Consider the following 25,000-nt stretch of genomic DNA (forward strand, 5'->3'; position numbering starts at 1 on the left):
ACTGGACACAGTTTCTGATCCAGAAGGTAGATTTATAATGTTAAAAATAACTATACAGAACCAACGCTTATGTATTGTGAGCATATACTGTCCAAATATTGATGACCCTCCATTCTTTCATAATTTTTTCTCTGTACTCTCCGAACACTTGGACTGTCCACTTATACTTGGAGGTGATTTTAATCTTTGGATGCATTCCTTAGACAGGCTCAGTACAGCTGGGACTCGGCGCAATTGGCAATCCACTTATATAGTTAAACAGTACATGAGTGATTATGGGCTTTGTGATGCATGGCGATCTCTTCATCCTAACCGTAGAGAGTATACTTTTTTCTCACACGTCCATCACTCTCATTCACGTTTGGATTATTTTCTAGTCAGCAGCTCATTGCTGGCTGACATTTCAGACACTGAGATACACCCTATTGTTGTCAGCGACCATGCTCCGGTTTCTTTAACTCTAGTAAACAAGAAAGCAATCCCACCAAGCAAAAACTGGAGGTTTAATACATCACTGCTTAAAGATGAAGGTTTTATAGAATTTTTTAAAAAGGAGTGGGCTTTATATTTAGAACATAATGACCTGCCTGGAACATCAGCATCTATTCTCTGGGAGGCAGGAAAGGCAGTGATGAGAGGTAAAATAATCTCTTTCTCATCACATAAGAAAAAAACAGAAAATAAACGTATCCAGGAGTTAGAAGAAATCATTAAGTCTTTAGAGACATCCACAGAAGAAGAGTTACTGAGCAAATTACGTAAAGCTAAATTAGAACTTCATGGAATTATTGACAAAAAAACACAATTTTTAGCACAAAGACTACGAATAGAAAACTTTGAACATAGTAATAAATCCGGTAAATTTCTGGCCAGCCAATTAAAAATTAATAAAGAGAAAACTACCATATCTGCTGTTAAAGACTCAACTGGGAATATAGTTTATGACCCTGAAAGAATAAACAACACTTTCAGAGACTTTTACCAAACTTTGTACTCACCACAGATAAACCCATCAGATGACGAGATCGATGAGTTCCTTGATAGGTTAACACTTCCTAAATTAACAGACAGCCAAGTTGCAGTCCTGGACTCGCCACTAACATCAGCAGAGCTCCAAGAAGCCCTTAAATCCATGACTAATGGGAAAGCTCCAGGTCCAGACGGGTTCCCAGCAGAGTTCTACAAAGAATTCTGGACCATTTTGGCTCCAACATTTTTCAGAATGGTGAGGGAAATCGAAGAGAGCGGCAGATTACAGCCAAACATGAACTCAGCCAATATTAGTCTCTTGTTAAAACCAGGCAAAGACCCAGCATTTCCAACCAGCTATCGCCCAATTTCTCTTATTAATGTTGATCTCAAAATAATTTGTAAAGCCCTGGCAAAAAGATTAGAGAAGGTAACCCCCTTCTTAATACACCCTGACCAAACTGGTTTCATAAAGGGTAGACAGTCGTCCACTAATTCGCGTAGATTACTTAATTTGATAGATTTCTCTTACAGTAGAAATATAGAAACTAGTATATTATCTCTAGATGCAGAAAAGGCTTTTGATAGAGTTAACTGGAAGTTCTTATTTGCAACTTTACATAAATTTGGTTTTGGGAACTTCTTCATAAACTGGCTACAAACATTATACAGTTCGCCAATTGCACGTGTTAGGACGAACGACCAAATATCAGCTAGCTTCTGTCTTCAGAGGGGGACCAGGCAGGGATGCCCACTCTCCCCCTCACTGTTTGCTATCTTTATCGAACCACTAGCAGCAGCAATTAGGCAAACAACAGGTATTAAAGGGATAAAGTGTAATAAAATAGAACATAAGATCAGTCTTTATGCAGATGATGTTTTACTCTTCCTCCAGAATTCTCAATCGTCTCTGTCTCATTCAATAGAACTGATAAACTCTTTTTCAAAAGTTTCAGATTACTCTATAAACTGGTTAAAATCAACAGTTCTACCAATTAATTTCTCTTTTGTCAATTTACTTAATACTCAACTGGAGTCAGGTAATATCACATACCTGGGAATTAATGTCTCTCCCAAGTTAGCAGATCTAACCAAATTAAACTACATCCCACTTTTAAAGAAAGTGGAGGATGATCTTGCTAGATGGAAATCCTTACCAATATCACTGATGGGAAGAGTTGCTACAATTAAAATGATGGTCTTACCCAGAATAAATTACTTATTTTCAATGATCCCAAACAAACCACCAGCTGACTGGTTTAGATCTCTGGACTCCTCAATTACCAAATTCCTCTGGCAGGATAAACCTCCACGAATTAGCTTAAAAACGCTTCAGAAGAGCAAAGACAGAGGAGGACTGGATCTACCCAACTTTTATTATTATTTTTTAGCCAACAGGCTGCAATATATACCAAGATGGTTGCAAGATAACCCATTAGACGAGTCCTGGTTAGATATAGAACAGACACTTTGCAATACGATAGAGCTTTCAGACTTACCATTTATTAGCTCAAGCGTAAGAAAACATGAAGGCTTCAAAAGTATTAGTATCAGCACTTCTCTGACAGCATGGTGGGAGTATCTTAAAATGACAGAGTCTTCACTAGTACCATGCAGACGCACACCTATCTGGAATAATCCTGATATTTTGCAAAATAATAAAATGATGAACCTTCTGGACTGGAAAAATAAAGGAATCCTATACCTGGAAAACATATATGAAGGATTGGACTTCATCCCATTTAATAGAATAGTCTCCCAATTTGGAATAGAAAAGAATAGCTTTTTAGAATACCACCAAATCAAATCTGTAGTCAAACAAAAATTTAAGCTCAATAAAATAGAATTACAAACCCCGCCAAGGGTTTTAGACTTCTGCAATCTCAAACCCCCTAAACTACTGTCTAAAGTATATAAGACACTGTCCAAAATAGACGATAGAATAGCAATCCCTATTGAAAAATGGGAGGTGGATCTATCAGTCAGCTTTGACCAGAACTTCTGGTCCCAAACTTGTTTAAAAACTTTTAAAATGATCAGACACCCCAATTTACAATTAATTCAGTACAAAGTTCTACACAGAGTACACTATACAGGTCATCGGATGTTCAAGATGGGGTTTGTGTCGTCTGACATCTGTACACACTGCACAAACAACATTCCTGACAATTACGTTCATGCACTGTGGTCCTGTCCACCTGTCCAGGAATTTTGGGGTAGAGTATGTGAAGACCTGTCAAAGTCTCTGAAATGTCATATCCCAATCACCCCCTCTCTTTGTTTACTGGGAAACCTGGATGATGTCCCGATTGAAAAATCTTTGGTTCACGTGGTTCTGACTGCCATATGCATCGCTAAGAAAACTATCCTCTTGAATTGGAAAAATAGAGAAAATCTCTGCATTAACCAGTATAGAAATCTTTTGTTAGATCATATTGCACTTGATTTAGCCTCTGCTTCCACTTCAAATAAATCTCTCTGGGCTCCTTTGATCGGTTCCATCACATGGCGGTGATGGGGGGCCGTTGATGATGTCCTGCGGGATGATGTGGGTGGGGGGGTGGAGGGTCTGAGTTTGGAGTATCTGGATGTTCCCTGGGGATGGGTTCACTGGGGATGTCTGGCACTGGGGGGCCGTTCCCCCCCTCTGGAGGTGCTTGGGTTGCCTCGGGGGGTGTACTGCTGGCGGTTGTGAGTGGAGCCCCTTGGAGGTCTTGGCGGCGGCCATGGGTCACTGCCTGGCGGCTGCATTGCCCCTGGGTGGGTCTGGGTGGGGGCCTGGGGGCTCGGGGTGTTGGGGTGGCCGGCCCCGTGTGGGGATCTGGGCTGGGCCTTGGGGGTCGGGTCCCTACATGTACGCTGCCGGGAAGAAGGCAGGAATACGCAGAAGTACCTGGCCCGGGTTCAGGGGCGTAGGGCAGGCCCTGGCTCCTCTGTTGTCCCATCACAGGGGAGGGGGAGGTCCAGGAGGGGGAGGACCCAACCTTACCTGGATGTCTTATGTCTTATATATTCTGGAAGTTGTGCAAATGCAGGGATGGGCATAGATATTCTGCTGGGGTGGGGCTGGGTCGGCTCCCTCGGGCTCTGTGGGGCTCTGTGATGCTGCTGCTTTGGGCCCTGGCAGGATGGGCTGGGGTCTCCATGCCCTGGGCGGCGGTATGACAACGGAGGTGCCTATTGGGGTCAGTGGGGGAGCTGGCTCCCTGGAGGGCTAAGCCCTACCAGCCATTCCTCCCCATCCCCGTTTATTTCTCTCCTCCTGCTCCCTCACATCATCACACAAACATGCACATAGGACCTTGGGGGGTGGACAAGTCGAGGAGTGCGGGTATGGACCCCATTTCCGCATTCCTGTGGCTTCCTGCCCCCCAATTTTATTTGCACCTTATGCACTTCCACCGACGACATTCCACGCAAACATACACTTAGGGCCTTGGGAGTGAGCACATTCAACGGCACTTGGCAGGGGGAGTTCTCAGCCTCCTCCCGAGTGCCGGTGCCCACTTCGAATTTTAAACTGCATTTAGACACCAAGGGCTGTGGGTGCAAGTAGGGTGGTGCAGTGGCATCAGCTGGCATAGGCCAGAAAATGCCCGCACTGCCCGCTCACCACAGCAATAGAATACACCTCATTAACACACAACACTATGTTGGAGCAGGTGGAGGGAGACCAGGGGGTCTTAGCACACCTCTGTTGTTGCTTGGCTGCCTGGGGCTGGAGACTAGGAGGGAGATCTGGCCGTCTGGTTGGGGTCTGGGGTGGTGGGTTGCTGTGCTCGGCGGTGGGCGGGGGAGCCTGCTCATCAGCACCCCAGCAGAAAGGGTCAAACTCTGGTAACCGGTGGTGGTTGTACCCCATGTGCAGCATTACCGGGACCAGAGTGAATAGGGTGTGTATGGGGAGCATGAATGGGTGTCCGGCGTGTATTTTTGTAAGTCTTTGGTTGTATGTGCATGTGTGAGCATGAGGGAGGGAGTGTGTGACTGTGTTTGTGTATGACTGTATATGTCAGGTGGGGCCTTTGACTCCTCCCTTCTCCTGGGACCTCCTTTGATGATATAGATCTTCGTCTCCCCTCCCCCCTGTCACACCTGGTGTGGGTGTGATGCCTTGGTCTGCCTGAGTGTTCGTGGCTCCCGGGTCAGGGAGTTTAAGATTTTTGGCATCTGCCTGATCAATCCCGGTGGCGGCCTGGGGGGGTCTGGGTCCCTGGGCTCTGCTGGGTCCCCGGCGGGGGTGGTCGCCCTTGGGTCCCGGGTCGCTGGGTCCCGGACTCGGCCGGCTAGGGGGTGGGAGGCTGCGGGCAGGCCTGAGGACTTGCCGCTGATATCTCCCGGGGCTCTGCCGGCTGCTGGTTGTGGCCTCCCGGGGCGATCCTCTGTGCCTCTCGAGGGGGGCGGGGGCCTTTCTGGTTGCGGGCTCCTTGGGGTTCCTGTGTTCTGGGGCAGCGCCTGGATCTCTGGGACTTGGAGCTCCCCCCCCCGTCTCCTACGCGTCTTTGGGGGGCAGATCTGTGGTCCCTCACACTCTCTATTGGACGCTCCTATAGATAAACCTTACATAAACAAGCGCATGTACACACACAGGTGCTCACATGGTGCTCTCATAAGTATGGGCTTGGGCACGTTCAACACATGTCTTAAGACTATGGTGGGCACTCAATGCACTGTGGTATATTATCGTGTGACTGTTTAGTTAAACAATGATTGATTATATATTTCTTCATCAAGTTGATGCAGTGATAGCTTGATTTTGTTATATTGGTGTTGTGTCCCATTTTTTTGTTATGTTTTGCTTTTTTCTCGTCTCATTTTGCAGGTCTAGAAGCAGACTCTTGTTCATTATTGTTTATTTTTGTTGAATCCCCCCCCCACCTAACCCCCTCTCTCCCCACCTTTTCTCTTTTCCTTTCTCTTTCACCTCTGTCTCCGTGTCTGGTCGAAATTACAAAGCATTCAAAAACAATAACAATAAAGTTTTAAATATCAGGTGCGACATTAAAAGCAGACTCTTTGATGCTCCACCTGAGACATTAAAAGCAGATGCTCTGATGCTCCACCTGAGAGTAAAACTGTAAGGCTTGTTACCAGCATTCAGACATCAATTCTGCTTGCTTCACAGCCAGACAGGACACGTTAAAAAAAAAAAAAAAAAAAAAAAAAAAAAAAAAAAAAAAAAAAAAAAAAAAAAAAAAAAAAGAACGAGTTGTTAGCGGGACGGCAGCTTTATTTCTATTTCTGTTCTTCTTAATGTGCTTTCCATTATCAAGAACATTAAAATCAACCCTGAGCTAAAGAGTGAGCAGTTACAGTGCAGAAGGTGCAGCATAAGAACATTTATTCAAAGGCTGACGAAAACATGATGGTTTTCAATTATGATTTAGAAGTTTCTAGAGCTGGGGCCTGTTTGAGGTCATGAGGAAGTCAATTCCATATGAGAGCAGCATAGTAGCTAAAAGCAGCTTCACCCTGATGGTTCTGACCTGGTTCTACCAGCTGACTACTTCCTAAGGATCTAAGAGCCCTGCTGGGCGTAGATACCTGAAGGAGGTCCGACATGTATTCTGGTCCCATGCCATTGAGTGGTTTCTAAACTGGTAGAAATACTTTTCTGTAGTTTACTGGTGACCAGTTGTAACGCCTAGAAAGGGTCCAATTTCACCTACATATTGACCTACACGGTGTCCGGTCACCTACAGACATACTTCCACTATCTGAGTGGAGTTTCTATTCTGTCTTCTAAAGCCCAGAAGATTCTGCAGTCCTTGTTGACATTTCAGGGGGATAAGATGTCAGCCTATGTTCCCAAACAAAGCTTTCTTTTAAGATCAGAACCAACTATGGACTGTACCTAAAAGCCCCACCCAGATTATGAGTCTATCAAGAAGGGTGTTGTGGTCCACAGTATCAACAGCTGCAGTGCATAATCAGGACAGATGTTCTACCTGAATTTGTATTTAGACGAATATCATTTAATACTTGAATAAGTGCAGTCTCAGTGCTGTGGTGTTGTCTAAAGCCTGACTGGAGACTATCTAGCAGGTTGTCTCTAAAAGTTGTTCAGCTGGATCAGAACAGCTTTTTTTACCATGTTCCCAATAAAAGAAAGAACCTCATCTGTGCTTGAACCGTTTTGATCCAGTTGAGCTTTCAGAGTTATCAAAAATATTAGCTTCATCTAAACCTTCCACTTGCATTTTGGATCCAATCCCAACCAAATTATTTAAAGAAGCATTTCCTTTGGTTACTGCCCCATTCTAGATATAATCAATCTATCCTTAGTAAATGGATATGTACCACAGGATTTTAAGGTTGCTGTAATCAAACCTTCACTTAAGAAGCCTTCTCTGGATCCAGATGACCCAATGAATTATAGACCAATATCTAACCTTCCATTTTTATCCAAAGTCCTGGAGAAAATAGTGGCCATCCAAGTATGTGAGCATTTAAACACTAATGCTCTGTTTGAGGAATTTCAGTCTGGTTTTAGAGAGTATCACAGCACTGAAACTGCATTAGTGAGAGTTACAAATGATATTCTCATGGCCTCAGATAAGAATCTTGTGTCTGTTCTAGTCTTGTTAGATCTCAGTGCTGCCTTTGACACAGTTGATCACAATGTTCTTTTAGAAAGACTTGAACATGTTGTAGGGATCAAAGGAGCAGCGCTAGGCTGGTTTAAATCCTACCTGTCTGACAGATTTCATTTTGTAAATGTACATGACAAATCTTCTTCATACTCCAGGGTTACTTGTGGAGTACCACAGGGTTCAGTGCTTGGACCAATTATTTTTACTATGTATGTGCTCCCAATTGGTAAAATCATTAGACAGCATGGGATAAACTTCCACTGTTATGCTGACGATACTCAGCTATATTTATTCATTAACCCTGATGAACCTAATCGGTTGGGTAGATTACAGGCTTGTCTTGAGGACATAAAAAATTGGATGACTCTTAACTTCTCGCTTTTAAATCAAGACAAGACGGAAGTTCTCATCTATGGACCAGAAATCCAGAAAAGGAAATTGCTTAGCCAATCACCTGACCTGAATGGCATTACATTAATCTCCGAGAACAAAGTAAGGAACCTTGGTGTTATCTTTGACCAGGACATGTCATTCAAATCCCACGTTAAGCAGGTTTGTAGGATTTCCTTTTTCCACCTTCAGAATATTGCTAAGATTAGAAGCATACTTTCCAGGAGTGATGCTGAAAAACTAGTTCATGCATTTATTACATCAAGACTGGATTACTGTAATCCATTACTCTCAGGAAGTCCACAGAATGTAGTTAAAAGTCTTCAGCTTGTCCAAAATGCTGCAGCTAGAGTTCTGATAAGAATTAAAAAGAGAGATCATATCTCTCCTGTCTTAGCTTCCCTACATTGGCTACCTGTTAAATTCAGAATAGATTTTAAGATCCTTCTTCTCACATATAAAGCTCTTAATAATCAAGCTCCATCATACTTCAGTGATCTGATTGTTCCATATGTTCCTAACCGAGCACTTCGCTCTCAGACTGCAGGTCTACTGATGGTTCCCAGAATATCTAAAATTAGGATGGGAGGCAGATCTTTTAGTTATCAGGCTCCTCTCTTGTGGAACCAGCTCCCAGCTTTAGTCCGTGAGGCAGACACTTTGTCTACTTTTAAGAATAGGCTTAAAACATTTTTATTTGATAGGGTCTATGGTTAAAATCTGATGTTAGCCTAGATCTGGACAAGTGGGGGAGTAGAGGGAGGTGGAGTGTACAGTCGGTAAAGACGGCTCTCCCTTGCCCTGACTCCAACATGCCTCCATCTAAATAGGATAGATTATCCAGAGTTATCTCTGTAGTTATGCTGCTATAGGCTTAGACTGCTGGAGGATACACTGACCACTTTCCACACTCTATTGCTTTCTTCTACAATCTGCTCTTTAACTGTATTATTTCCTGCTATTTCAGCTGTTAACTTTATTTTCTCTCTAAGTGTTTTCTCCCCAGAAGAAGCTACAACGATGTTCTGCTGAGCTGTGGTGGCCTCATGGAGGGGGCCATCGTCTAGCACACTGCTGCTAACCACTTAAACATTCTCCCTCTCCTGATAATAACTTTTTACTCTCTTTGACGTTGGATGTGCTACTACTAGTTTACCCGTTTAATTATAGATCCACTAGGATAAATACAATAAAGTTTATCTCTCACCAAATAGAATATTTACTAAGACATCACAATGTAACCATAGAAACACTACTTGGTGTGTGTGTGTGTGTGTGTGTGTGGGGGGGGGGGGGGGGCTGCTTATACTGAGCCAGGATTCTCTGGAGGTTTCTTCCTGTTAAAAGGGAGTTTTCCTCTCCACTGTCGCTGCATGCTTGCTTAGTGTGAGGATTGCTGTAAAGACTCTGACACTAGTCAGTGACTCGATGTAACTTGCTGGGTTCCTTATATAGGAAACTTTTTGATGATTGGTGTGATGAACTGAACTATGTTGGAATGTTTATTATGTGAAGCTCCTTGAGACGACTCTGGTCGTGATTTGGCGCTAAATAAATAAACTTGAATACTATAAAACTGTCTCAAGTTCAGAGCGGGACAGAATGGGACTCAGCTTAGCAACGTTCCTGAGATGGAAGAAGGAAGAGCGAAAAAGAGAACTGACGTGAGAATCCAGGGTGAGAGCTGGGTCAAAGGTCACGCCAAGATTCCTGACAAAGAATGCATGCATCAGTGTCCTCGTGTTGGCCCGAGAGAGGATGGGTTCGGGCTCTTTGTCCTTTAGATGATAAAAACCTATTTTAGTGATGTTTTTAATGTGAGTTATGAAAGACAAACATACTGTTTTAGCGATATCTGCTACAGCTAGCTGTTAGCTACCTCAGCCATTCTGGAAAGTTCATTGCACGGGAAGAGTCTTAGTTCCAGTCTTGTTATGACGTGTTGATGAAGCTTGTTACAGAGGATCAATGAGTTGTTATTCTGGAGCTTCTTTTGCTAAACTGCTTTAAATTCTCCTCACATACTGATGCCAGCCAATAAAATAAATGTTTTGGTAATAAATGAATGCATCTGTGATACAATCCTGGAAAAAGTACATTCATTTGTGAACATCCCATTCTTAGCCGTTGGAACATAACCCGTCCATCAAACTGCCTCTGATTGGCCCTCACCCCTCTGCTCATTTATGTGCACGAATCACACTTTCTAAGCTCAGCACTGCTGAACAGGAAGTGACGTCAGAGCGGAGCTGGCTAGTGTCATGGACAGTGTTTCATTCTGTTTGCAAATGTCTGTTCAATTTATTCAGACGTCCATCTAAAGAGGAACAAGCTCTTGTTTCACAGGATCTGTTTATAATCTTGTTCTGCTCTTGTTGGTAAACGTCTAGGTGACATACCTGCAGTCTGTGTCAGCATGCCCTGCTGTGACTAACGCGTGTTTGTGTGTGTGTGTGTGTGTGTGTGTGTGTGTGTGTGTGTGTGTGTGTGTGTGTGTGTGTGTTCTCACCGCACACTCTGTAGCTGGGGGTGAGGAATCACCCTGTGGGATCCCTCATAAAGCCCCCCCTCTCCATCTCTGTGGTACCAGCCAAAGCTCCTGTTTCCATGGTGACGGCCCACATGAATGGCCAGAAAATGGTGAGCTCAGAACCGCTGCAGCTGTCTCCCATCAACCTGCAGACTGGAAGCAGAGTGGCACCAGGCCCCAGGGTCCACACTTTCAGTAGCAGCAGAAGGGTCGGAGACCAGGTAATGTTCAGCACACCTGCGAGAGCTACGGCTCAAGTCTGGGTTGGGGTTCTGTTGGTCCAGCTAAACATGTTGATGTTTTAAACAAAAGTGATAATGCAGCAGGGGGTCCAGCAGATCCTGGTCTGGACCCAGCTGACCAGGTGAGGCCTTGCGGTTACTGTTTGACATTAATGCTCTAAAACAAAACGTTGTTTCACGGGAGCGGGGACCCTGACGCTTCAGCGTTTTACAGGCACGCGTTGACCGGATGTTTTCCTTATTTGAACATCTTTTTCAACAGTAAAACTTACACAGAGAACATAACAGAAGTGACTTAATGAATCAAGAAAAGACTCCTCTCAGAGAATCTGAGCATTGCCTCACACTTGAACACCATTTCAACACATCTTGCTGTTATTTTATTGGTCCAGATTTAAGGTCCTCCTCCATGTGTCAGGGTGCTGCAGGGCAGAGCCCCCCCATGTCTGGCTGAACTGTTGCAGCGTCGTGCCCCCACTCGGGCCCTTGGCTCTGCTGAGCAAGAGTTGCTGGAAGTCCCCCGCTCTAAACTCAGATCAAGGAGGGACCGGGCCTTCTCAGTGACGGCGCCTATGGAATGAGCTCCCTCTGGCAGTGAAGCTAGCTCCTCCTCTACAGGACTTTAAGTCTCACCTGAAAACTCACTCATCCACCAGCTTTCCCCCAACGTCGTTGACCCTGGCTTTTGTATTTGTACCCTTTTGTACTTGGCTTCGGGTTAGGGTTTTAATTACTTTTACTTGTACTTTTGTATTTATTTATTTGATCCCTTTTACTCTCTTTTATCTACTATGTTGTTTTTATGTGCTGTTCAGCACCTTGGGCCTTCGATAAGGTGGTGGGAGGTGCTATATCAACAAATTGGATTGGTTGACAGCATGCTGAAGCTCTAGGACAGACCATTGCAGGAGAACAACTCCTCCATGCGGGAGGATTTCCTCTCGTTGAAGCGAGTTGCTTTCCAGGTCTAGAAACCTGTTTTGAGGACTTCTGGTAATTCAAAATGGAGAAATGTTCCTTGATTCTTAAACTTCGGCTGAACTTTTGCTTGTTATTCCCATCTCCAGTGTGGTAGGCGTGCAGATTCATCAAGAACATTAACACAGCCATGAGTCTGTCCTAGACAAAAGACCAGACTCATGGCTGTAGCCTGTTTCTTGTTCTTCTCTTACACAGTTTAGTACAAAACTTTTTTCACCGGACATGCTTCAGCTGGTATCTCTAGCTATCATCAGAGACCCAATACAAAATGGAAAACTACCATACCTTTTTATTTAGAAAAGCGCTTTCAACGTGGCATCACAACCAACCAAAGCGCTGTACAAAGTAAAACAACAAAGGCATTAAATAGTTGCATCATACAGCAGCAGTAGCTCAACAGGTTGAGCGGGTTGTCCAGTAATCGGAAGGTTGCAGGTTCGATCCCGGCTCCGGACAGAGAATTCTGCTGTTGTGTCCTTGGGCAAGACACTTAACCCACCTTGCCTGCTGGTGGTGGTCGGAGGGACCGGTGGCACCCGTGTTCGGCAGCCTCGCCTCTGTCAGTGTGCCCCAGGGCAGCTGTGGCTACATCGTAGCTCATCACCACCAGTGTGTGAATGTGTGTGTGAATGGATGAATGATATTCTGTAGTGTAAAGCGCTTTGGAGTCCTTACTCTGAGAGGCGCTGTACAAGTGCAGGCCATTTATCATTTATCATACAATCAATAAAAAATAATACAACAAAGTATGGTTACAAACAAACAAAAACAATAAAAGTATTAAAAGTGGTCAGACAGATTTAAGATGGAAAGTCCACAGTGGAAGGAGGTAGGACAAATTGTTGATGCTAAGAATCGAAGGCCATGGAGAAGTAATGTGTTGTCAGCCTCCATTTAAAGATGGGAAGCGAGGGTGCTCGTCCAACAGGAAGGGGTTGGGAATTGCAAAGTTTTGGGGCACGGATACAAAAAGCTCTTTCCCCGCGAGTCCTTAAACGCACCTAGGGATGTAACCCTCGAAGCTGGACAGGAAACTGCAGGATCTAGGACTGAGCAGCTCCCTCTGCAGCTGGATCCTTAACTTTCTGTCTAACAGACGCCAGGTGGTCAGACTGGGCAGCACCACCTCATCTCCCGTCACACTGAACACTGGTGCTCCACAGGGGTGTGTGCTGAGCCCTCTCCTGTACTCACTCTACACCCACAACTGCACGGCCACGAGAAACTCCAACATCATTGTGAAGTATGCGGACGACACCACAGTGGTAGGTCTCATCACCAACGGCGATGAGACGGCCTACAGGGAGGAGATCAGCACCCTGACCCACTGGTGTCAGGACAACCGTCTCACCCTCAACGTCACAAAGACAAAGGAGATGATAGTGGACTTCCGGAGGAGCAGAGGAATACACACCTCCATCACCATCAACGGCGACGCTGTGGAGAGGGTGAGCAGCTTCCGTTTCCTTGGAGTTCATCTGGCTGAGGATCTTACGTGGTCAGTGCACACGAACAATACAGTGAAGAAGGCACAGCAGCGCCTCTTCTTTCTGAGAAGACTGAAAAGATTTGGCATGAGCCGCCGCATCCTCAGGACCTTCTATCGCTGTGCCATTGAGAGCATCCTCATTGGATGCATCTCCGCCTGGTATGGCAACAGCACCGCTTACAACCGCAAAGCTCTCCAGAGAGCAGTGCGGTGTGCAGAAAGGATTACTGGAGGTGAGCTTCCCTCCCTCCAGGACATCTACAGGAAGCGGTGCCTGAGGAAAGCGGGGAGGATCATCAAGGACTCAAGTCACCCCAGCCATAAACTGTTCAGACTACTTCCATCAGGAAGGAGGTTCTGCAGCATCCGGTCCAGAACCAGCAGACTGAGAGACAGCTTTTTCCATCAGGTCATCAGACTGCTGAACACGGCGCAGACACCTCACCCTCACTACTGAAACTCCCACATTACACACTCCATACTGTACATTAATGCCACTGTTAGCACATACCAACCTCTCTTATCTTATTGTTTACTTTATTCATTTGTAAAACACGTATATACACACTATACACACACTCACACGCACACACGTAGAACAATATATATAACAAAAATACTAGCACACACATTTAGTAATGTATATACATTACATACTATACATATTATTACTTAGATTAGCCATTTTTATATGTTACTTGTTTTTACTTGACTGTATTTTTGCACAACTCTGTTGCTGTGAAGCTCGCACACAAGAATTTCACTCGCATGTACTGTACCAGTGTACCTGCACATGTGACATGACAATAAAAGTGATTTGATTTGATTTGAGAAGGAGTCTATCTGCAGACCTAAGAGCACGAGGGGGGTGGTAGAAATGGAGGAGTTCGCTCAGATAGGGAGGGACCTGACTGTTCAAACATTTGATTGCAAGTAGTTAGATTTGGAAGTTGATCCTGAACTGAACGGGTAACCAATGCAGTGTTTTCAGAATGGGTGTGATGTGCTGTCTTCTGTAGCTTCAATCAGAAACCATGCTGCCGAATTCTGGGCGAGTTGAAGTCTGGACAGAGCAGCTCTGCTGATGCTGTATAAACAGGAGTTGGAGGAGTCTAGCCAGGATGTAATGAAGGCGTGAATCACTGACTTTAGAAGACTGTCACTTAGGATGGGCTTTCATTTAGAATTTCGCCTAAGGTGGTAGAAACACGACTTGATTGTGCTGTTGAACTGAGCGTCCATCTTCATAACCGGGTCCATTTTTACTCCCAGGTTTGATGCGGAAGATGTTATATCAATGTCAAAGGCCCATTACACTGATGTGTGTGTGAAATGTATGTAACCCATCCCCTGGGGGAGCGGTGAGCTGCAGACACAGCTGCACTCGGGAACCATTTGGTGGTTTAAAGCCTGAGTCATGCTTCTGCGTCAGTCCAGAGACCCGCAACACCATTATCCATCCTTGGGGGCCTGCTGGAGAGCCCCGCAAGGACGGATGGAGTCAAGCTCTCTTTTCTAAACATCCATCCGTCGAGACGGAGAATGCAAGTTTGTGATTGGTCAGGGCACCGTTGTCGTCTACACCGCCGCCATTGCGCCCTCAAAAACATAAAGAGAGCCGAGGATAACTAGCGGCAGGCACGGAGAAGCTTGAAGAATACCTCGTGAAAAAACTCTAAACATGAATGTTTAATTCCCCGTGACTGGAGGAGTGAAAAGATGCACAGCAAGCGTTTTATTTGTGGACGGAAATGACAGGAAACGTGGGTTTAGAGGTGGCGAGCGCATGAAGAGGTGGAGGAGGATGAGAGACAAATATGTCCGTGTTAAAAGTCTCTTATGTACAAAAACACAATACAAACACACTATCTTGGACCGATACATGACAGGATACCACAGAACAGCGCTACGCCCTCTGCTGTCCTGGCGGGGAATTGCTCTTTTTCCGGCTCTTGGAGGGTGCAGACGCTTTTTCTTCTCCTCTCCTCCATATCTTATCCTCCAGGCCTTTGTCTGTCTGTGTGTGCACGGCTGCTTCTGCATTTTTTCTGGAAACTGAAATTCACTATAATGGATCTCGTCAGTTGGTCACTCAACGCGGTTGATAAAATCTTTTCAACGATGAGAACGGGAGAAGGGGCTCCCGGATGCCCCTTCGGGACAGACCAGCTGTCTGTGGAGGACTCTGAAGATGTGTGGATATTCGTGGTGTTGGTGTCGGGTTTCCTGCTGATCAGCCTTGGAGGCTTCCTGGCTTACCAGAAAATTATCGAGCTGTTGAGGAATGTTGGCCGGATCCCGGGGCTCAGAGATGGTTTGCACCGCGCTGTGAATTCACAGACTCACATAATTGTCGAGATGAATCGTAAGCTTGGAACTTTGGCCGAGATTCATTCATTGGCACAAAAGATGGATGCCATCAAGGAGAGAGCGGACGAATCAGCACGGATTGGGATAGATTAACGTCCATTATTGGGATTCTGAGAGGTTGAGGACCAGCAGACTGTAAGACAGAGAGGAAATTATCTCTGTCTGGCCCCAAAACAATTTCTAATCGGAATCTCGTGTCCTTGAGCCTGCAAGGCTCCAACGAGAACTCCCCCCTCAGAAGATATGTGGAATGTGACGTTGCTATGGGAACTCAACTCTGTCTCCTTTCCCAGCCTGGGCGGGACTGCGGGAAGGCCGCTGAAACATTCCAGGGTCACTGCAACCCTCCAACCCTCAATGCTCCTCCCCCTATCCACACTGAGGTGACATGTGCTGCTTATCGTGGCTGCAGGAACTGAAGTGTGGATAGTCCCAACCCACCACCCCACCTAGTGGACACTTATGTTGTGTTGTCTGAAGTCTGTTGCATATCTGTCTGATGTGTTTTTTTTTTTGCATAGCAAAGCTGCCCTCCTGGTGGAGGGTAGCTCTGAAGTGCCTTTTTTCCCTCCACCTGAACCAATCCTCATGTAACCCTCTGATCTCTATTAAGGTAGCGTGACTCAGGGTTGCGAATGACCACAGTCACCAATTCTTGTCATGTGTCTTGCCCATGTATGTCTGATCTCTGAACTGTGTGTACTGAAACTCTTAATTTCCCTCTGGGATTAATAAAGTATCTTTGATTTGATTGATTGATTTGAACACTCCCCAGGAGACAGAGAGGTATGAGGGCTAAACGTCTCTGTCCATGCATATCTCTCCCTTTTGGAGCTGACGGAGAAGCAGTGTGGAGTGACTCGGGCTTACACACCTGCTTAGACTCTATCAGAACCTGGATGGTGGGAGCTTTCTTCAGCTGAATGAAGATAAGACTGAGATCCTCATCTGTGCCCCAGACAAGCTGGTTCCTCATAGTCAGAGACTCTCTTGGTCAGCTTGCTTCTCACACCAAACCTTCTGTCAGGAATCTTGGCGTGACCTTTGACCCAGCTCTCACCCTGGATTCTCATGTCAGTTCTCTTGTTCGCTCTTCCTTCTTCCATCTCAGGAACGTTGCTAAGCTGAGTCCCATTCTGTCCCGCTCTGAACTTGAGACAGTTGTCCACACCTTCATCTCCTCACGCTTAGACTACTGTAACTCTCTTTTCACGTGTCTGAGCAGAACCTCCCTGAACCGTCTACAGGTGGTTCAGAACGCCTGTGCTCGGCTTCTGACCAAGTCCTCCAAACACACCCACATCACCCCGCTTCTCCTCCAGCTTCACTGGCTGCCAGTCAACTTCAGGGTTCATTTCAAGATCCTGGTTCTGGTCTATAGGGCCTTACATGGACAAGCACCATCTTACATTGGTGATCTTCTTAGTCCCTACACCCCCAGCAGGTCCCTGAGGTCCAGTGACCAAAGCCTACTGGTTGTGCAGCACCAGGCTAAAGGTCAAAGGTGACAGATCATCTGCTGCTGTGGCCCCCAGACTCTGGACCTCTCTCCCCCTGAGCCTGAGATCAGTGGACTCAGTGGTCTCCTTTAAAAAGCAGCTGAAGACTCACCTGTTCAAGCTGGCTTTTGTATGACCTTCTTCACCTCTCTCTCTTTATTCTGCTCTCCCCACCTATTCCACCTTCCTCAGGATCCACTGATTCCCCTCTTTCCTGTTCACTCTCTCTCTTTCTTTACATTTTTAATCACAATTGCCTATTTTTTGCTCATTTTAAATATATTTTTCATAATTTTCTAAATTCTTTTTTATATTTTTACATTTTTTTGTTTTTGTGAAGCGCCTCGTGATTTTTATCTTGAGAGGCGCAATAGAAAAGATCCTTTCTTCTTCTTCTCGTCAGCTTCTCCTCTGATCAGGCAAACGCTGATGTAACAACCTGCGATGGAATGAAGCAATCAGCAAACTCACCTTTTGCTGTGCCAGAGAAGGAAAGGAGGCCTGCACGAATTACTTTTAATTCCTTCCTGAAGGAGGAAAAGTTTATTCCACACACAAAAAGGAAAAAAGGTAATCCGACACAGGGAAGAACAGCTTAGGCTAAATAGGAAAAGTTCTTATCAAAAAACCCGAGATTCTAGCAGATCCGAGAAGAACAAACTCTCGATATACACACACACTTGACCCAGTAGCAACCATCACAACCAGAACCAGCAAATGCTTTTTATTCCACCCCTCCCACATTCATGCATCACCATTTCTTTTCTCATTCTTCTGGGCTGCTTATTTCTTTTGTTATCATCTCGAATCAAAGGTCAGACTTTCGTTTATCTTAGACGCAACTTGCTTTTTATTGCGATTGAAGCCGTGATCGTTAAGTTTTTTTTTTAACAAGCAGCTCCTAAAGGTGTCTGTCCCCATCAGTCCCTGTGCAGTGTCTGGTGATCTGAGCTTCAGCTCTAACAGAGAGGCTCATGGAGCGCTGCGGCGCTCCAGTTTGCCATCTCAGCTGATTTTGTTCAAAAAGCTAACTTTATTGCCTGTGTTTACTTTCATTTTCAATACATTTGCCAGCCAGAGCTCAGCAATAACTCCCCACGTCATCATTACATCTGCCTCAGTTGCGCCAGGGCGCATATGACCGACCATTACCGCAATATTACTACCAAGCAAGGTGGAACGAATGCCGCAATATTCACGCAACGCCATGGCGCCATGGCGAGTTTATAGACATACCACTGTGGTAATATTACGCCGATTTGCCGGCATGGTGTGTCTTGTAAAGAGGGCTACAGAGGCTCAGGCTGGAGGGGGGGGGGGGGGGGGGGGGGGGCTGGGGGTTGTACAAACTCTTAACCTTTTCAACAGAATCACTCGTAACGGAGTATTTAATAGTATAGCAAACCAGAGCGGATAAAAAGGAGCCGGAACAACATTTCTCACCCGTGGAGCTCGCCTTCAAAATAAAACGTTGACCCTATCGTTTACTATTCAAACCTTTACGATATGTATGAGGTCATTTGGCCATTCCGGCTATCCGTAGATGTTTCCTCATTACACTGGGTAGGGAGGGGTTTGGCTCGTCTCTGCACAAGCAGGATGAAAAACAGAACTCCGTTGGCGTTGAACGTCCCTGTCATACACGCCGGTGGACGCTGCGGAGACAAGGTGAGGATCCAACACGGGTGAGACAAACAGGCAGGCAAATAGGTAAGATCAACATAGGTTTATTAAGCACGCTGACACTGGAACAATGAAACGGCACAGGACACAGAACAGACGGGGTTTAAATACAGGAGGGTTGGGAGCTAAGGTGATTGGGAGAACGAGAGGCAGGTGGGAATAATTAACGAGACACAAGGCTGAACCAAACGGGCGGATCCCAGACGCCCACAGGCACAAGGAGCAGGGCGGGAGGAGGGGGACCCGGAGGGAGGGCCCAGAGGAACCGAGGGACCAACGGAGATGAGGCAGGGACCAGCAGAGTCCGGGGGCCTGCGCCTGGGGCAGAGGAGTCAACGGGCTCTTGGAGGCCTGCGTCTGTGGCAGAGGAGGAGGCGACGACGGGCTCTTGGAGGCCTGCATCTGCGGCAGAGGAGGAGGCGACAGGCCCTTGGAGGCCTGCGGCAGAGGAGGAGGCGACGGGCCCTTGGAGGCCTGCGGTAGAGGAGCTCTGCAGGCTGGGCCGGGGACGTAGTCTGTGCAGGCTGGGCCGGGGACAAAACCCCTTGGACGGGCTGGACCGGAGACAGAGCCCCTTGGACGGGTTGGAGTGGAGCGTCATGGAAGGGCTGGACTGGATACGGGGCAACCTCCAGAGCCACCACTGGAACCGGAGACGTCGGACCAGAGGGAGCGTCAACCTCTGGAGTGGAGAGAGCGTCGACCTCTAGAGTGGAGAGAGCGTCGACCTCTGGAGTGGAAAGAGCGTCAACCTCAGACGTGGCGTCGGCCTCAGACGTGGCGTCAGCCTCAGACGAGGCGTCGACATCAGACGAGGCTTCGACCTCTGGAGTAGGGAGAGCGTCGACATCAGACGAGGCATCAACGTCAGACAAGGCATCGACCTCTGGAGTAGAGAGAGCGTCGACATCAGACAAGGCGTCGACATCAGACGAGGCGTCGACCTCTGGAGTAGGGAGAGCCTCGACATCAGACGAGGCGTCGACCTCTGGAGTAGGGAGAGCCTCGACATCAGACGAGGCGTCGACATCAGACGAGGCGTCGACCTCAGATGAGGCGTCGACCTCTGGAGTAGAGAGAGCACCGACTTCAGACGAGGCGTCGACTTCGGATGAGACATCGACTTCAGATTAGGTGTCAAATTCAGATGAGGCGTCGACCTCTGGAGTAGAGAGAGCGCTGACTTCAGACGAGGCGTCGACTTCAGATGAGGCGTTGACCCTTGGACAGGGAGAGGTGTCGACGAGGCATCGACCCTTGGACAGGAAGAGGCATCGACCCTTGGACAGGAAGAGGCGTCGACCCTTGGACAGGAAGAGGCGTCGACCCTTGGGCAGGAAGAGGCGTCGACCCTTGGACAGGAAGAGGCGTCGACTTCAGAACACGAGGAGGTGTCGACTTCAGAACTGGAAGGGGCTTCGACCACAGGACAGGACAGGGCGTCGACCACCATTGACTTCTGGTTCGGGGGCGTCGACCTCTGGGCCGCCGCCTCTGGACCGGAACCGGAACCATCGGCTTCTGGTCTGGGGGCGTTGACTTCTGGTCCTTCGACTTCTGGACCGTCGACCTCTGGACCGCCGGCCCCTGGACCGGGACCGGGACCGGAACCGTCTGCTTCTGGTCCGGGGGCGTCAGCTTCTGGCCTGGGGGTGTCAGCTTCTGGCCTGGGGGCGTCTGCTTTTGGTCTGGGGGTGTCGGCTTCTGGGCCGGTGGAGTCGGCTTCTGGTCCGGGGGAGTCGGCTTCTGGTCCTTCGACTTCTGGACCGCCGACTTTTGGACTGGAACCGTCTGCTTCTGGGCCGGTTCTGTCTGCTTCTGGGCCGGTTCCGTCTGCTTCTGGGCCGGTCCCGTCTGTTTCTGGGCCGGTTCTGTTTGCTTCTGGGCCAGTACCGTCTGCTTCTGGGCCAGAGGTTTAAATACAGGAGGGTTGGGAGCTAAGGTGTTTGGGAGAACGAGAGGCAGGTGGGAGTAATTAACGAGACACAAGGCTGAACCAAACGGGGAGACAGGACAGGGTGTGACAATCCCCAAATAATTAAAAACCAGGATGCCAAATGCAAAGTTTAGAGCAGCACATTTACCCAGAGGCTCTCAGATTGAGCAAACTTAGCCGCTTAGAGATTGAGCAACATGCCTACAGAGCACTTCTCTGCATTTCTCCTGAAAATTACTACTTCTTTTTGGAAAATTGACTTAATTAACTGGTCATTCAACGCGATTGATAAGATTTTTTCTACAATGAGAACGGAGAAGGGGGCTCCCACCTGTCCTCAAGGGACATACGCAGTGGGATATGCACTCGATTCTTGGGAGGTCTGGCGAATTGTGTGCCTCTCTCAGTTGTCCATCGAGGACGTGGAAGATTTGTGGATATTCGGCCTGATGATCACTGGATTTCTTCTGATTGGAGTGGGAGGATATCTGGTTAGGGTTAGGGTAGGAGGAATGTAGACAGATGCTGTGGCCCGACCTTCCCCCCCTGCCTTCAGATGGTGACTTCTGCTTCGAGGTCATCAACCTGCAGGAACTCAATGTGCTCTCTGGCCCTCGTCTCTCCCTCCCACCTGTTTGTCTGCAGCTGTGAGCGCCGTACACTGGCAGCTCCCGTTGGAGGATTCAGGATCCCCCCCCCCCGCCTCCCTATCGGAGTCTGATGTTTTGTAACTGATGTTCGTGCTTCTATGTTGAGGAGTTTTTTGTATAGTAGAGCTACTCCCTGCTGGGACTAACTCTGTTATGCCTTTTTTTACCTTACCCCAACTATCCTCATGTAACACCCTTTTCATCTAATGAAATGAGCGCCGTTCTGGCTGCTCTCGTGGACTGCCTGTACCTGTTTTGTCTACATGTGTGTGTGTTTTACCTTGGTCAGGTTGTGTTTGCGGAGTCAAGTTCCTATGCTCTGGGTCGCTGGAGCGCTGACAATAAAGCTTATTCTGATTCTGATTCTGATGTTTCTTGCATAGCGGCTAAACACTAGCATAGCAGTGTGACCAGTTATATCGATATAAAGATATAAAGTCATCTTGTATCCCATGCATGCCCAGCGACCTCCCTTTATACCGTCTTGGTTTGAGAGGTGCCTGATGGCAGTCTATTCTAGCTTCAGCTTTGCTACTGTAAATGCCGAAATCCTCTCCAGGGAGCCACGGCAAATTCCGTTTAGCAAACGCTATGGTCCTATAAAAACAGCTAGAGGGAAACAAGTCGAAGACACACAAGAGCAGCCAAACAAGAAGCAAAAATTATTATAAAGAAATCAGCTGTAACAGACCACTGTACAAGGGCAAATAAAAAATTGACTGGGACAACACAAGGATCATTAAAAGGGTTAGGAACGTATGGAACAATCAGATTCCTGATGTATGATGGAGCTTGATTATTAAGAGCTTTATATGTGAGAAGAAGGATCTTAAAATCTATTCTGAATTTAACAGGTAGCCAGTGTAGGGAAGCTAAGACAGGAGAGATATGATCTCTCTTTTTAATTCTCATCAGTATACTAGAGTTGTAACCGTCGACCACTAAAGTCCATCAATAAAATGGAAAAAAAACTTGGGTTCCAACACTATGCAGCATACTGCAAGAGACAGGGACAAACTATGTAAATCTGTTATTGAACACATACAGAGTATTGCATTGGCGGTATTGTGTACCAGGATAATGCCAGTACCAGTTAAACTGAGGAGTTCTACACTCTTACTGAGGAGGGGATGAAGGACCTACGGTAGATTTCTGTTTTACATCTGGAATGTCAGTCTGCCTCTGGAGGAGCTGTCCATGGTCTCCACTGTGGGATGCAGTGGGTGGGAGGGGCTTTTTAAGATGGAGGCCATCTTCCCCAGCATCCTCCTTTCACACGTCTCCTCCACTGAATCCAGTGGGCAGCTCAGAACCGAGCTAGCTTTGTGAACTAGCTTGTTCAGTCTCTTCCTGTGTTGGCCAGAGCTTCCTGCACCCCAACAGACCATCAGAGTGCATATCAGAGTCAACCACAGAGTGATAGGAGTTTAGCAGCTGAATTAACTCTGAAGGACCTCAGCCTCCTCAGGAGGTGGAGGCGGAGTTGGCTCTTCTTATACAGCATCTGTGTTGTTGGACCAGTTCAGTTTGCTGTTGAGGTGAACACCCAGGTACTTAAAGGTATCCACTACCTTAATGTCTGCTCCCTGGATGTTTACTGGTGAGTGAGGAGGAGTGTTTCTCTGGAAGTCAATCATCATTTCCTTTGTCTTACTATATAAATATAATAAAATAATAAACAATAAGAAGAAAACTTTTATGTAGTTTATTATCCTCTCTTAAATAAAAATATAGATAAACAAAAGTGTCTAAAGAGCAAGTCACTCCAAAATCAAATTTGTTTGCTGATAAACAATATAAATGAGTGTCTAATTGTGCTGTAGACATGTGTAGTCAATTATTTGGCACTTTAGTGCATCTTAGTTCAAATTTAAAGATTCTGCTTAAAACTGTCAGTCTTGCGCCATCTTCGGGTAAAAACTGCACTTCATTTGAATTGAAATATGCTATTGTAACGAAAATAGAGTGATGTAACTATCTAGAGTTGTATTTTAATACACTGTAAGTAGATCACTTGTTATAATCAGAAGATGGGCTGTTTTTATCATCAGGGAGTTTAATTAAACACTCTGTATTGACTTTGAGACAAGAAAAGAGAGAGAGTTGGGATCGTTTAAGAATCTTTAATTTCTTAATTATAAATTCTTAACAATCTACCAGGACTAACTCTGTGATGGATGAAAATGGATTTGGATGTTGTGTTGGTGTGTGTGTGTGTGTGTGTGTGTGTGTGTGTGTGTGTGTGTGTGGTTGGTTCAGACTCCTTAGGATGACGTCATTGAATCTGGTCGTCTTTGTTATGACTAGATATCACGAGGCTTATAAAGTGATGACATGAGCTGCTATTTTGCCGTGTACGTACCCAGTGGGGGCCTCCCAGGTAGATCAGGAAATGCCAGGTCTGGAAACCTCGGATGTGCGCTGGAGCTGGTCGAAACAGCGGTCGCAGCGTTTCAAAGCCGTCTGAAGGGTCGACCCAGGTAACCATCGGCAGCGTCAGCAGGTGCTCTTATTTTGAAAGGATGTTGTCTGGTTGTTAAACGACAAAAATCTCCAACTTCACAGTTCTTAGTTTAAAGAAGAAAACACATCTGGCCAGGCTGTGCTTCTCTTTGGGATGACGGTGAATAGAACTGAAGTCAAAATGGAACTGAGCTTAAAATGGCGTTGCCTTGTTTTATATCTCTGAATTGTTGATAAGTTTTAGTAAAGCGGGTTGGACACTTTAAAGAGCAAGTCACCCCCAAATAAACTTTTTTTTGCTGATAAACAAAATAAACGAGTGTCTAATCGTGCTGCAGACACGTGTAGTCAATAATTTGGCACTTCAGTGCATCTTAGTTAAAATTTAAATATTCTGCCTGAACCTGTCAGTATTGTTCCGTTGTCAGGTAAAAACTCTGCACTGCATTTGAATTTAAATCTGCCATCGCTATTGGCTAAGAGGTATGCTATGATGTAAACTGGTACATTATGATGTCACAATGCTGTCGTGAGCCTGTGTGTGTGTGTATTTGTTAGCAGCTCCGCCCTCTTGGTCTGCTAGGCAACAGCATTTGTTGCATTTTTCAAACATGAAGTGGGAGTGGAGTTAGACTCTGGTAGGGGGTGACTTGCTCTTTAAGTCAACAAGCCAGATTCTCCTGCGGCAGCCGAAAGCTCTGATTGGTTGGAACAATGTGTCATGCGTTTCTATGGAGATGAGGGTCAGTCTGTCTGTGCAGTAGTCCTGTTTTCATTAAACACATAAATCATGACATCTTTATTCCACAGATCATTCACTTGATTATTATTGATCAACATCTGGTTCGACTAGCTTTAATCACAAACTAAGCACTTTGATTATTGAAAAGCGTTCTTCTTCTCCTTCTGGCTCTTCTCCTGGAATGTAAACAGTCTGAGGAACACCCGACCTCGGCGTTTTCTACACGGGTGTTACTGTGCACAGGGGCAGCTGTGTGGAGCTGAAAATAATGAACTTCATAACCTTACACTATCGCTGTTGGCTAAGAGGTACACTATGATGTCAGCTGGTACATTATGATGTCACAATGTTGTTGTGAGTCTGTGTGTGTTTGTTAGCGGCTCTACCCTCTCAGTCTGCCAGGCAACAGCATTTGATTCATTTTTCAAAAGAGGAAGTGGGAGTGGAGTAAGACTCTGGTAGG

General features: G+C 46.3%; 1 protein-coding gene across 5 annotated transcripts in view; it reads left to right on the forward strand.

The window, feature by feature from the left end:
* The window catches only part of phf21b (PHD finger protein 21B), a 62,803-nt gene that overhangs the window by 22,144 nt on the left and 15,659 nt on the right, over positions 1-25,000 (forward strand). For 4 of the 5 annotated variants that reach the window (XM_070552275.1, XM_070552318.1, XM_070552308.1 and 1 more), the window contains exon 3: positions 10,476-10,703. The exons of the other annotated variant lie outside the window; for it this stretch is intronic. In XM_070552275.1, coding sequence (XP_070408376.1) covers positions 10,476-10,703 — 228 coding nt within the window. The remainder of the gene's footprint in view (positions 1-10,475; positions 10,704-25,000) is intronic. 5 annotated transcript variants of the gene reach the window in all.

Source organism: Nothobranchius furzeri, chromosome 1 (genome assembly GCF_043380555.1).
Source record: "Nothobranchius furzeri strain GRZ-AD chromosome 1, NfurGRZ-RIMD1, whole genome shotgun sequence".
In the NCBI taxonomy this organism is placed as follows: Eukaryota; Metazoa; Chordata; class Actinopteri; order Cyprinodontiformes; family Nothobranchiidae; genus Nothobranchius; species Nothobranchius furzeri.